The 14,327-nt window shown below is 36.8% G+C and overlaps 5 protein-coding genes across 5 annotated transcripts; 3 read left to right on the top strand and 2 right to left on the bottom strand.

Moving 5' to 3' along the window:
- Positions 1 to 151: 151 nt before the first annotated feature.
- PFF1 (Pff1p) lies at positions 152 to 3,280 on the bottom strand (the record flags this gene model as incomplete). The annotated part of the gene is made up of 3 exons (XM_020190226.1): positions 152 to 498; positions 595 to 1,557; positions 1,648 to 3,280. 3 exons carry the CDS (start codon positions 3,278 to 3,280, stop codon positions 152 to 154), a joined length of 2,943 nt encoding a protein of 980 aa, XP_020050225.1.
- A 205-nt stretch (positions 3,281 to 3,485) lies between these two features.
- DIS3 (exosome catalytic subunit DIS3) lies at positions 3,486 to 6,479 on the top strand (the record flags this gene model as incomplete). The annotated part of the gene is made up of 1 exon (XM_020190103.1): positions 3,486 to 6,479. The coding sequence occupies one exon, from the start codon at positions 3,486 to 3,488 to the stop codon at positions 6,477 to 6,479; it is 2,994 nt and encodes a 997-aa protein (XP_020050224.1).
- Positions 6,480 to 6,512: 33 nt separating this feature from the next.
- On the bottom strand, positions 6,513 to 8,832 carry GCN20 (putative AAA family ATPase GCN20). The gene has a single exon (XM_020195283.1). It carries the CDS (start codon positions 8,796 to 8,798, stop codon positions 6,546 to 6,548), a length of 2,253 nt encoding a protein of 750 aa, XP_020050223.1. The 5' UTR covers positions 8,799 to 8,832; the 3' UTR covers positions 6,513 to 6,545.
- Positions 8,833 to 9,566: 734 nt separating this feature from the next.
- Positions 9,567 to 12,556, top strand: ASCRUDRAFT_73657 (arrestin C-terminal domain-containing protein). Its single transcript, XM_020192381.1, has one exon. It carries the CDS (start codon positions 9,862 to 9,864, stop codon positions 12,349 to 12,351), a length of 2,490 nt encoding a protein of 829 aa, XP_020050222.1. The 5' UTR covers positions 9,567 to 9,861; the 3' UTR covers positions 12,352 to 12,556.
- A 148-nt stretch (positions 12,557 to 12,704) lies between these two features.
- Positions 12,705 to 13,703, top strand: TLG2 (t-SNARE syntaxin TLG2; the record flags this gene model as incomplete). Its single annotated transcript, XM_020189759.1, has 1 exon — positions 12,705 to 13,703. A coding segment is annotated over one exon (999 nt), but the record flags the coding sequence as incomplete, so codon positions are not given.
- Between the last annotated feature and the right edge of the window lie 624 nt (positions 13,704 to 14,327).

The following is a 14,327-nucleotide window of genomic DNA, read 5'->3' as shown; positions in this document are numbered from 1 at the left end:
AATGGGGATATTGCTGGAAGAGCAAAACAAAACGATATTAGAATTCAAAGGGCAGTGAAGCTAGAAATAAAAGTCACAAAAAGAACTAAAGAACAAACATAAACAAAGGTCAACATGAAAACAAAACACAGCATTGTATACAACCAGCAAATCAGAGTTCAAAGTGTCTGGTCAACTCCACCAACCCCTTCATTCTGTTGGTGATAGTGATATAGTCTGGGACATACTGAAGTAATTCGTCCAAGGCTGGCACCTTTCGATGCACTTTGCCATCGATAACTGAAGGCTGATCGTATTCTCCCCAGTAGCATTTCACCTCGACACCGAGCTTCTTGTCCTTTTCCTTGTCCAATTCGTCTTGATTCCAGTCGATGCCATCCTCGTCCACCCACCTAGGAAGCCACTGCAACTCGATATGGTAGTTGCTTTGATTCCAGTCAACTTTATGCAATTGAACCTCGTCGATGCCCTTGAACCATCTGAACAACTCGTTTCCGTCTTCATCTCGAAAATATCCAGGATTCATTTGGGACCCAAACTTCTGATACTCATTGTTGTTTTTTTCTTCGCTATCAGTGTTATATGTTGGTAAACTATACATGTAGGTTAGAGCAGAATTATTTTGATACTGGTTATTATCATGGAAAATCTTTACTGTTCTCAAGGGGGATTTTCCATACAAATAGCTCTTATATTTTGTGGAATTGAATGACAAAACACAGTTTCTATTATCTTTAACTTTTATCAATAAATCTGCCTTTAATGGTTCATATGGTGATAAGTTTTGTTCTCCGCTATTGTTGTTCAAAATTTCAATTTTAAATAAATCATCAAGAGCTGTGCTTTTTTGAGTGCCAGATATTAAATTTGGGCTTAATCCTTTGTAATAGCAATTTTCCATTCCATCTCCAGCATTTTCGCATGATACATTTTGATTATTAGCTTTTACTGATGGCAAATCCTCCAATATACTTTTCATAAAACCTTGTTTACTAAATATGACTATATTGGAATTCTTTTCAGTTGTATCCAAATTGATTTTTTGTAAGAAGCGGACCTTCAAGGGTTTTGCATAACTAAAGGGATATTCATTGATTAGGAATAAGTTTCCTAATACAATTATTACAAAAAATATGCCAATGATAAAAAATTTGATTTTATGAACAAATGGTAATAATGGAAGAGTTAATAAAGCTGAAATCATAAAGATGGCTTGGAATAGGAAAGCCACTGAATTGTCGCTTTCTTGAACAGTTTGGCTTAAGCCTTCTAGTAGTCTTATACTGATTGAATAAACAAAGAAGGCAAAAACAGGGACTAGCAATAAAAACTGAATTGACCAATCGTAGTTTAAAGTTGAGAATATCTTATGATTTGATGGTGATGGTGATGGCGATTGTTCGTTGTTGTGGGAAACTGCTGTAAAATGGCTTAAAGTGCTATTTCCTTGGTTTTGGTCTCTATTGGATAATAGTGGTTGAGATTCTCTATCGATGATTTCATTATCAGAGTCATTAATATTTCTATTCTGATCATCGTCATCGTCGTCATCATCATCTGCATCATAATTTTCCTGGTTTTCGTCTTCGGTGACTGAGGCATCATCGAAATCTTCGTTGATTCTGTTATTTATATCATCATGATAACGAGTTGAGCCATATTGGGGAGAGGAGGAAGAAGAGTTTTTGTAGGATTTTGGGATTTTCTTTTTAAGAGAAAGAATGAATAAACCAAAAATAGTTGGAACTGAGAGACAAAGGAAGCATATTGTCAGGATATATTCGCCAGTATTTTTTGATTTTGATGGTTGGATTCTAAAAGTGTCAAATATGAGCAATAACCAAGTGATTATAGTTAATTCTAGTAGAATCATTAGTTTTTGGTCGTGGACTTTCAGAAATTTATCAAAAAGGTACAATAGCAGATAGTTGATAAAGATAAAAGTGCATGTTGAGACTAGTAGAGGCAAATAGTAATCTTTGGAGATGATTAAGGGATTATAACGTTTAAGGAGAAACAATAGAAAATAAGTTGTTATTGAGGATAAGATGAAGGAAAGAGGGAATCTTATTATGGAAGAAAATAGTTGGTCTTTGATAACCCAGGTATTTTTTCGAGAAACGATTAATAAAAACAAGCCAATTATGGTGGGGATGAAAAAAATTAAAACGAGATTTAAAATATACAATTGAGTCAAGGGAAATACAATGAAAAAGAAGGCAGCTAGATCGAAAAAGACAGCAGGAGTTTTGTGATAATCAGGAGAATCGTTATCATAGGAGTTTTTTTCATTGGACAAACTTTGCAACAAAGTTAAAGAATTGAAAAGCATGTGGTATAGGGAGCTTTTTGTTGTTGATTTAATGGAGTCTCTTTTGGTATGGTACAAGTCTCTTGGCCGATAAAAGGCAATATCAAAACCTCTCAAACCGTTTTGGATATAAACTTTGTAATCTGTTTCGCTTTTAACCAAGCCATTGCTGAAACCTTGCTGGAAGACAGAGGAGGCAAATGGAGAAGGAACAGATTTATAGTATCTGGCAATGTTGTAGTCTGTGGTTCTGAATAGGATTGACTTACCACCTCCACCGGTTCCTTCAAGATTGATAAAGGCCTCGACATTTTTGGACCATTGGTGGTTAAAAAAGGCAGTTGCACCCAACAAGCCGAATTCTTCATTATTGTTAAAGTTGAAAATGATGTTTCTGAGTGGTTTGATTTTAAAAGTGGCATAGTAATTGAGTATTCCTAGCATTGAAGCAATGCCCATTCCATCATCGGTGGTTCCATAGCTGGTGGGGACACTGTCGTAATGAGCACTTATCAAAACGTCAGTCAAGGAATCGCCCTGCAGGCCTTTGATCTTGACATATATGTTTCCACTCTCAAAGTAGATGATTCTGGCAGTGGTGGAAGAGCTGTTGAAGACGTCCTTTTGTTTGAACAAGCTCGAATTGGCAAAGTCGCTCTCGACCTGTATATGGTCCGGATTCAACGACTGGTAGTAGCGAACTTTGTCGAGAAGAAAGTGGTAGACGTCGTCGTTGGCATGGGAGTCGTAGGGATGAGGGAACTGGGAAAGGATTTGCAAGTCGTTCCAGGAGTCTCCATCCCATTGCTGGTTGTTGGCACTGCTGCCCCAGGAGCCTAGGGCTGATGAGTAGGAAACCAAGATAACGATAACAGTGTAGGTGAGGATTGCTATGAGACTGAAGGTGGTCTTGCGAAAGCTGAAGAGGGCATAGAGCACCGAGTTGGGCTTGTCGCTGAACTGGGCCATTTTGTTGTTGTGGACAGGCATCGCAGATTCTGGCAACAGAGAAGGAGCTGAACTGTGCTCCAGAAACAGCAGCTTTTGCTGTCAAAACAGACACTGCCCGGAAGTCGGGTCTGTGCATCGTAAGTCACGTGCCTCCTCGGATCTCGTGCTGGAGATGAAAAATTTGAGCTGTTTCTGGGGAAGAAATCAGTGCTAACACAAAGTAATGGCCATCGAAAACCCCAGCAAGAGACTGTTCACCAATGGCTTGGTCGTTACACAGAAGGTGTTTGTGCGTTCCAGAAATGGCGACGCCTCAAAGGTTGTGCGAGAGCACTACTTGAGAGACGACATTCCCTGTCTCTCCAAGGGCTGCACCTACTGCCAGAATATCCTCAAGCCAGATCCTGAGGGCAACTTCGTTCACTTCACTCTCTCAGCAACCCCTTTGAGCTTGGAGGGTTTGGCCCACCATTACTTGGTGCTTGACACCAACATCATTCTCCACGCCATTGACTTGATCGAGAGCTCCTCCATTTTCTTCGATGTGGTGATTCCTCAAACCGTGCTCGAAGAGGTGCGAAACCGAAGCTTTCCAATATACACAAGAATAAGAAGTCTTGTTCGAAGCGATGAGAAGAGGTTTGCTGTGTTCCACAACGATTTTCACCAGGACTGCTACGTCTATCGAAACCCCAGCGAATCAATGAACGATCGAAATGATAGAGCAATAAGACAATTCTGCCAATGGTTCCAACTGCACCTTTCCACTTATCAGGATAAAGACCACTATTCTCCGATTCAGGTTGTGTTTCTTTGCAATGATCGCGACAGTCGAGAAAAAGCCAAAAAAGAAGGCATTTTATCAAAATCTCTATTTGAGTATATCGACTACTTTCCCAACGCAAACGACTTGAAAGATTTGATTCCAAACTACGACGACGAACCATCCAATGACTTCTCCAAAAATAAACACCAGATAACCTATCCCGAATACTACTCAACTGCTAAATTGATGGGTGGCCTCAAAAATGCAACTCTATATCAAGGCATTGTCAATGTCTCCCCATACAACTTTTTGGAGGGTCAAGTCTCAGTCCCAAACTTGTCTAAACCTCTCCTAATTCTTGGAAGAGAATCTCTTAACAGAGCTTTCAACGGTGACCAGGTAGTTGTTGAATTATTGCCCAAGGAAAAGTGGAAAAAACCCTCTTCTCTAATCATGGAAGATGACGTAGTAAATGCAAATGATAACGCTGATGATGACGACTCCGAAGATAACAAAAATAACAAAACCATCTCCATTTCTGAAACAGAAAGAAAACTCTTAATTTATGAAGCTCTCAAGACCCAAAATGCTGACCCAAACTCTGAATCCTCTGTCATCTTGCCCACTGCTAAAGTTGTCGGTATAGTTAAAAGAAACTGGAGACCTTTTGTTGGCCAAATTTCTTCCCATTCCATTGATTTAAACGACCTTAAATCAAACTCTACAAAATCTTGCTTTGTCGCGTTGATGGACAAATCCCTACCAAAAGTTCGTATTAGAACCAGAAGAATGAAAGAATTGATTGGAAAAAGAATTGTCATATCTATTGATTCCTGGCCAATAAACTCAAAATACCCTCAAGGTCACTTTGTTCGTTCTTTGGGTGAAATCGAGAGTGTAGAAGCTGAAACTGAGGCTTTATTACTAGAATACGGCGTTGAGTACAAACCCTTTAGCAAAAATGTCCTTGACTGTCTTCCCAAAGAAGGTCATAGCTGGAAAGTCCCACAGGATCTTAATGCTGACGAATTGATCAAAAAAAGAAAAGACTTGAGAGATAGATTGGTCTGCTCTATCGATCCTCCAGGTTGTGTCGATATTGACGATGCTTTACATGCAAGAAGATTACCAAATGGAAACTGGGAAGTTGGTGTTCATATCGCCGATGTCACTCATTTTGTGAAACCAAATACCCCCTTAGATGCTGAAGGTGCTTCAAGAGCCACTTCTGTCTATCTTGTTGATAAAAGAATCGACATGCTTCCTTTACTATTAGGAACTGATTTATGTTCTTTGAAGCCCTATGTTGACAGATTCTCTTTCTCCGTAATATGGGAATTGGATGATGATGCTAATATCATCAACGTTGATTACACAAAATCTATAATAAAATCCAGAGAAGCCTTTTCTTATGAACAAGCCCAATTAAGAATAGATGACAAAAACAACCAAGATGAACTAACAAACGGAATGAGAGCTTTGCTTCAACTATCTATCAAACTAAAACAGAAAAGATTGGATGCTGGTGCTCTTAACCTAGCTTCCCCCGAAGTAAAAGTTCACATGGATAGTGAAACCTATGATCCCAGTGAAGTAGAAGTTAAAAAACTATTAGCCACAAACTCTCTTGTTGAAGAGTTTATGTTGTTAGCCAATATCTCTGTTGCCAGAAAAATTTACAGTTCCTTTGAACAAACTGCAATGTTAAGAAGACATGGTGATCCCCCAGCAACAAATTTTACTTTGTTAAATCAAATGCTTAAAGTTCGAAAAAATATGCACATTTCTTTAGAAAACTCTAAAGCATTGGCTGATTCATTAGATAATTGTGTTGATCCTAAAGATCCCTATTTCAATACCTTACTTCGAATTATGTCAACTCGTTGCATGCTAGCTGCTGAATATTTTATATCAGGCTCATTTTCTTATCCTGAATTTAAACATTATGGTTTAGCAGTAGATATATATACTCATTTTACCTCACCAATTCGTCGTTATTGTGATGTTGTGGCTCATCGACAATTGGCTGCTGCTATAGGATATGAATCATTGGATATCATCCATAGAGATAAAAATAAAATGGATTTAATAGCAAAAAATATCAACAAGAGACACAGAAATGCTCAATTTGCTGGAAGAGCTAGTATAGAATATTATGTTGGCCAAGTTATGAAAAACAACGAAAGTTCTGAAGAAGGTTATGTTATTAAGATTTTTTCCAATGGGATAGTTGTGCTTGTTCCTAAATTTGGTGTTGAAAGTTTAATTAAATTAGAAAGTTTGGGAGATCCCAATTCGGCCGTATTTGATGAGGATAACTTTGAATTATCATTTAAAAACAAGAAAAATGTTAAAAGAACAGTTGCTGTCTTTGATAGAGTTATTGTACAAGTTAAATCTGTCTTTGACGAAAGAACTAGTAAAAGAAAAGCCGAACTTGTTTTGGTTTAGAATTAAATAAAAATCTCATTAATGCTTATTTTTATAGACTCATAAAATACATATATAATAGCGGATCTATTGTTTTTTCACAACACCCTTTGAATCAGCTTCAGATAAAATGTATCTCTTATAATCAAAGATCGAGCCACCAAATTTACTGACAATACCATCTTCACTAACCCAAATTTGGTTACATACTTTATCAATGACGAAAACATCATGCGAAACCATAAGCACACCACCTTTAAATTTATCTAGGGCATCAGCTAAAGCATCTAGACCGGAAGTATCTAAGTGATTTGAAGGTTCATCTAAAATTAAAACATGAGGTTCATTCATACATAGAGCAGCGAATGCCACTCTTGATTTTTGACCACCAGATAATAATTCCATTTTTTGTAAACCTAACGTACCAGTTATACCAAATGAACCCAAATGACGTCTATATTCTTCATCATTTTTGCCGGGGAATTTTTGAGCCATCCAAGCTACAGCTGATAAATTTAAGTCCATTGAGTCGACATGATGTTGAGCAAAATAACCTATTCTTAATCTTGGATTTTTACTGATAATACCATCTATTGGGTCTAATTGCTGCATTAAAATTTTCAATAGAGTAGTTTTACCACAACCGTTAGCACCCACTAATGCAATTCTTGAATCCAATTGAACGTCAAAATCCACATTTTTTAGCAATAAATTGTCCTTTGAGTAACCAAAAGTGATATTTTGTAATTGAAGAATTGGAGGAGATAATTTTTCCGGGTCAGGGAATTTGAAAGTTATTGTTTTATCTTCTTCCGGAGCCTCTAATATAGGTAATTTTTCCAATTTTTTAATTCTAGATTGAGCTTCAGAAGATTTAGCAGCGTTGTATCTAAATTTGTCAATAAATTCTTGCAAATGTTTTCTATAGGCCATTTGATTTTCGTATTCTCTTTTTGCATTTTTCATTCTTTCTTCTTTAGTTGCGTAAAAGGAATCAAAGTTTGCACCTCTATAGTAATCTAGTCTTTCTGAGTGCTGGTGAATGATATCAGTTGCAACATCGTTTAAAAATGAACGATCATGAGAGACAACTAAAACAGTTGAGGGATAAGATTGAAGATAGTTGGCCAAGTAAGTGATGGAAGGAACATCCAACATATTGGAAGGTTCATCAAGCAATAACAAATCCGGTTTACAAAATAAAGCTCTTGCAAGAGCTAAACGCATTCTCCAACCACCGGAGAAAGAATTTGTTGGTTTTGAATGAGATTCAGTTGAAAAGCCTAAACCGAATAAAATTGAGGCAGCTCTACCTTCAGCTTTTGAACTTTCCATTTCTTCTAGTTTTTCAAAGATTTCTTCCAAGTGGGATTGTAAATCGCCTGATTCGTTGTCTAGTTTTTTAACTTCTAGTGAGTCTTCATGGAATTCGTTTCTTAGAGATTCAATTTCATTTAATCTGTCGTTAATTTTTTTTTCTTCAAATAGTAATTGCTTTCTCCAAACATCGGCATCAAGAACGGATTGTAGGGCAGTTGTTTCATCACCTCTTAATTCTTGTTCGACATGTAGGATACTTATATGTTTGGGGACATTTAGTTCTCTCTTTGATAAAGCTCTTAAAAGGGTTGATTTACCGATACCATTTTGACCTACCAACCCATATCTACGGCCATAACTTAGAGTTAAAGTAGCATTGGAAAGGATTCTTTGGCCTGCACCGACATATAAATCAAAGTCTTCAATTTTAATATCTTTTGATTTACCGGCACCAGAACCAAAGTCGATGGGGTTGATTTTGAGGAAAAATTCGTCGTAGTTTTCATCTTGGGTTTCGTTTAACAATTTGGAGGCTTCGTATTTAACAAATTTGTTGTCTCTTTTAGCGACTTTTTTAGCAATTTTTCTTTCAGCTTTTTCTAATTTTTTCTTATCGACTCTAGTTTCTATTTTTCTTCCAGTGTGTTCAATATCTCTTGTGGCACCCATAAGGGCCATTGAGTTGTTGACCTTTCTAGTGTGACTATTTAGTAAATTGATGTCTAATAGTCTCTTTGAGGTGTCACCGGTGAGATTCAATTTTTCTGCGTTATCCTTTAATTGTGTCTCTAGATCGGCAGATAGACTCGATATAAGCTGGGACACTTTCTTGGGGTTTCCCCCAGCACTGACTAGAAGATCGTTGACAAAAGATAATTCAGCTTTGATATCCAATTGTTGGGATGCAACACTGTCAGTGGTGCTGTTGGAGACATGCTGGATATAGCCAATGGTGTAGTCAGACACAACAGGGTCTATGGAAGGAGCTGCCAGACGTACTTTGGAACCAATACTCGTCATGGGTGTGATTCTGCTGCCAATGCTTTGAGATCAAACTGAGCAGGAGATTCAGCAGAACTTTTCACTGCAAAAAAAGATTTCAGAACAATTCCCAAAACAGCAGCGTTATGTCAGCAGAGAGCGTCGCCACTCCGACGGTGCTCCAATCGAAAAAGGATAGAAGCACGGACACCACACATGTGACACAATCCTCGGCCGTCTCCGGGACGTTTCCGGCGCGCGTTTTGACGTCACGCACTCAAAGACGCCGACAGGGTCACGAGATCTTGCCGGCGGAAATAGCTTTCGGAGCAGTTGGAGCTTATCGTGGAGGAAGAGAAAACAGCTCGGCTGGCGGCTGGAGCAGCACAGATAGCTGGGAGTGGAGCTTCGGATAGGGCCCTCTGCTGGAGGAGCAAACAGAAGCATTCCCAGCCCGTTGCACTGGATCTCTGGGCTACTGCTGGTGCCATTATCTAGGCTTTCTATTGGGGAGCGCCGTTAGGGTTTGGCTTCGCGTGCGTTAGCTCTACAGCGCTATCTAGTGCAATCTTTATGACTGCAGTCTTATTGCACCGAATCATGTTCACAATCATATAAATAATCCATTAAGGATTAATTGACATTGTGAGTGTTCTGCGATCACTCGCGTTCTCTCCTATGGGTCTCATATATTATCAACCACAGTAAACGAATATTAATACTACCATCATTATTTTTCTTCCTCCCTAATCTCTATCTCTATTCTTCTCTACGTTATTCCCTCAACCTTTTTTTTCTTTTGGTCTGGAGATCAGTTCCTGTAAATTTTATATTCATATTCATATTCATATTTATATTTATATTTATATTTATACCAATAATTGCATCCCAACTGCTATTTCACCATCGCTTGGATTGATATTACTTATCAATATCAATACTAACTTCAATACTAATACAGTCAATTTCTTTAAATTCAGCTCATAAATCTTCTCTAGATCTTTTTTCTTTTTTCTTTTTTCTGAAAATTTCATTATTTCTCTTTTACTATCAATCGACTTCTCTCATTCTCGCTACAACTTGTTTTTTTCATTACTTTATTATGCACTCTCTATCAAGAACAAACAAGAAAACATCTCTATTCGAAATAAGACTAAATGGAACTCAATACGATGTTGTAATCATAAAAGGCCCATCTTCTTCTGCTCCTTCAAACTTGCTCACCGGCACAATTGTTTTGTCGGTCTTGGAACCAATTCACTTTAAAAAACTATCCTTAAAGATCTCTGCCATCTTGAAATTAAGATGGTTTGATACTTATGAAACTATAAATGGCGAATTTAAAAAACCTGTTTATTCGCAAAAGACTTTATATGAACACTATTTGGACAATAATTATTTCTTAAAAAACTTGCAAGACTATCAAAAGAATTCAAATTTATATTCTCATTCTCATTCTCATTCTCATTCAAATTTAAATTTAAATTCAAATTCAAATTCAAACTCAAATTCCTCAACAAATTTGAAAAATTTAAACAAAAAATCTAAATTTTCTTCTTTTGCTTCCTCAATGTCCTTATCAACTTTAACTTCTCCTTTTATTTTCGAACCTGTAAACCAACCTTCTTCCAATCCAATCAATTTCAACTCTTCAAATAATTCAACTTCAAACAACAACCTCAACAACCTCAACAATGATCATCACAACAATAACACCTCCTTCTTCTTGGAAAAAGGTAACTATGAATTCCCCTTTTCTTTTGTTCTTCCTGGAACAATCCCAGAAAGTGTTCTAGGCCTTAAAAACGCTGTCTTGTACTATAAGATCCAAAGCACCCTTCATAAGGGAAAATTGTCAAAGGATATATCTGCTACAAAACATTTACGAGTAATAAGAACCCTAACTCCAGATTCCTTAGAACTCGCTGAAACAATGGCTGTAGAAAATACATGGCCCAAGAAAATAGAATACTCAATTAGCATTCCCTCAAGAGCAATCGCAATCGGCTCGGCCATTCCAATTACTTTAAATCTAATTCCATTGTTAAAAGGTTTAAAATTATCAAGAATAAAATTCACTCTAATCGAATACATTCACCTCCACAGTCCTAACCATAGCCGTAATCATGAAAGAATCCTCGTTCAAAATGAAATCCCAGAACCGAAAAGTCACCAATATCATGATATTTCCACTGCTTTAATCGAGCCTCTATCCATTGAAATCAATCAAAACTTTTCAAACAAACTAACTCTATCAAATGATCGTTGGTCAATCGATTTTTTAATGCAATTGCCCCTAAGTTTATCCAAAATCACCCAAGATTGCCATATCCTCGACCAGTTAAAAGTTCGTCACAAATTAAAATTCAACATTGGCTTGAAAAATCCTGATGGTCATGTCTCTGAATTAAGAGCTTCCTTACCTGTTATCCTATTTATATCTCCCCATGTTGCAATATCTTGTAAACATGATATTAACGAGAATTTCACCGATTTTGATGACAAATTGTTCAAGAAAAATGATCACACTACAAATTCATTAAAGGACTCAACGGACGATCAAATTTTATTTGGTGATGTACTCAATCCTCAAAAACCAATTCCCTTTGGTACTGCAATTATAGCTCCTCCCAATTATGGTGAACATGTTTATGATAGACTCTGGTGTGATGTTCCAACTCCCAATTTGTGCTCACCAATTGAATCAGGTTCCAATTCTGCAGCAATAACGCCGTCAGGCTCTAATTTAAACATGGCCAGTTCATCTCACAATTTGTCTTCTAGCCATTTAACCAGAAAATTACAAAACTTGAGATTGGAGGGAGAAAGAGATAACGATAATGACAAAGACAATGAAAGAGAAGAAAACACTAGAGTAACAAACAAGAGGTCTGGTAGCCAAGCTACTTTTTTGTTGGGTTCTCCAATCGAAGAAAATGAACATGAAGGCGACTATTTCAGCACCAATCGTCATTCTATCGATGTTAACAATAGTATCCCAGTAAATTTGCGATCATGCTCTTTACCTCATTCTCCAGGTGCCTTGGAAAACAACTCCCATTCAAGATTTTCTTCCTGGACAGACTTGTCAAAAGTACCTTCTTATAAAACCGCCATTAAGAGCGATCAATTTGAAAAGATATTAGCGCCATCGTACGAGGAGTCTGTGAGAAACAGAAGATCGTTTTCAGTATCTCATACCAAAAAGTACACCAAAAACCATCATAGCTTTGGCTCATTTAATCAGCTCACCTCGCTCATGAATTCCAGAAAACTTCCCTCTTCCAACAAAACCAGCTCGATACTAACCATACCCAACAACCTTCAGCCAGACATTGGAATTGCCCACGTCCTAAGCAACACTTCTCTGGGCTCTGACAACTCGTCTAAAAGCGATAACTCGTCTTCCAGCAACACCTCTTCTTCAGTGGCCAACGACTCAGACAGACCTTCCATGGAGAAACAACACAGTCCAGCACACACACCAACAGGCCCTCATGGTGACCCAAACCCACACCCACACATCAAAACCAGCAACTCCCTCGTCAACCTATCTAAGAACATGTTCCACTTGAACAAGGACAAGCCCTAGCCTTATCTCTTCAGTTTCCTGTTATCTCTTTCTATATCTCTCTATCTTATATCTCTTCTTCCTGTGCTGCCCGCCCCGATGCGCATGCGCCGTTTGTGTGTAGACGCGGCGTGCATGCGGCGCTTTCTGCATTCGATCCCTGTGGAAGCGGGATACTGTCATTTGAGGCTGTAGCGGAAACACATCGCTCTGATTGTTCAAAGAGCTGATTCAGCAGAAAGTGGATCACCATTCAAAAATTGATCTACCCAGAGACTGATCACTACCCAGAGACTAATTGCTGGAGCACCACTGGAATACTACTGAAGGCAAATAGCTAGAGGCACTGTGCTTGTTTACTCCAATACGCTTCAATGTTCAGAGACAGAACCAACTTATACTTGTCCTACCGTCGGACCTTTCCTCATAGCAGCTCCTTGTCTGATAGGTTTGACACTTTGCTTGAGGAAGAGCAGGGCTTGATAAATAACGATGGATATAGCGACGCAAATGATCCTTTCTTGGATGAGCATCGCATAGAAAATGGGCCAGAGGAGATTGAAATGAAGACTCTTCCTCCTGCTTTTTTGGACATGAATGGCGAGCTCGACGAGTCTCTACATTTTATATCAAAGAGAATCGAAGAATTAACTGTGCTATACAAGAAAAACATATTGCCTGGTTTCAATGATAGATCAATGGACGAAGAAGAAATTGAAAAACTCAACTACATAATCACCAGAAAATTCCAGCATTGCTACGGTTTGGTCAAAAAATTGGATACCATAAAAAAGACCAATAATGAGACAAAACTAATTAAAAAAAAGAGTGAATTGATAATGATAGAAAACATAAAAAAGAATTATGCTTTGAAAATCCAAAAATATTCCTCAAGTTTTAGGAAATTACAGAATAACTATATAAAGTTTCTTAAACAGGAAGATTTTGATGCAAATTTGAACAGCAAAAGTGTTGCAACTATCTCAAGTTCAAATTTAGCCACTTTAGAAACTGAAACAAAAGAAGTGGAAGAATACTCAAGACAAGCATTAAAGGAGTCTTCAACAGTACTACAAAAACATGATTCCGCCAATTTAATAAGACAAAGAGAACAAGAAATATCAAAATTAGCACAGGGAATACTCGAGGTTTCTGCTATATTTAAAGAAATGCAAAACATGGTTATCGATCAGGGCACAATATTGGATAGAATTGATTACAACTTAGAAAATGTTAAAACAGAAATTCATGAATCTAACAAACAGTTGAATAAAGCATCTAATTTTCAAAAGAGGACTCAGAAATGTAAAATTATTCTATTATTGTCTCTACTTGTTCTCGGTTTGTTGATAGTGGTGATTACAAAACCGCATAAACATCTAGGAGGAGGAGGAGGAAATAGTGGATCGAATAATGATGGCAAAGGGAAGAATGACCATAAGGACTCTAAGCCTAACCTAGAATCTGATAATTTTAATAATGCAAACCAAATAGAAAGTTTTCTCATATAATATTCAGTCGTTTATTTTAGAGCAATCTATAAATTTTTTTAATGTTTTTTAATATTTTTTGATGTTTTTTTAGTTTTTTTAATGGTTTTTTAATGAAAATTTTGTAAATTATATTAATACTAGAATTGAATATTTATAATGACATCTGATATTAAAAATTAATAAGAATTGAAACGAAATTAATTTGAAAAAATTTATTGGACGGAAAAAAAAATAAAAAACTAATTGTAAAATGAAGAAAACAAAAAAAAACACAACAAAAATTCTCAAAGATAACAATGAAATAAAATAAAATAAAATATAAAACTAAATTTATTAAAAAAAGTAACTGAAAACTTCAACAAAAATAATCTCAAAAAATTATAAAAATTTAATTAAACTCATTTAATATTTTTAACATCTTTTGTTTTTTATGAAAAATTACTTGAAAATGAAAATAAGCATCATTTCGATTATATAAAACTAAGAATTTAAAACATGTTAATG

Source organism: Ascoidea rubescens (assembly GCF_001661345.1).
Source record: "Ascoidea rubescens DSM 1968 unplaced genomic scaffold ASCRUscaffold_1, whole genome shotgun sequence".
NCBI lineage: Eukaryota > Fungi > Ascomycota > Saccharomycetes > Ascoideales > Ascoideaceae > Ascoidea > Ascoidea rubescens.
Note: the sequence above shows the minus strand (reverse complement) of the source record. Positions and strands in the feature narration are given on the sequence as shown.

Coding starts and splice junctions, on each gene's coding strand:
- GCN20 (XM_020195283.1), bottom strand. CDS start 8,798: ATGACGAGTATTGGTTCCAAAGTACGTCTGGCAGCTCCTTCCATAGAC.
- ASCRUDRAFT_73657 (XM_020192381.1), top strand. CDS start 9,862: ATGCACTCTCTATCAAGAACAAACAAGAAAACATCTCTATTCGAAATA.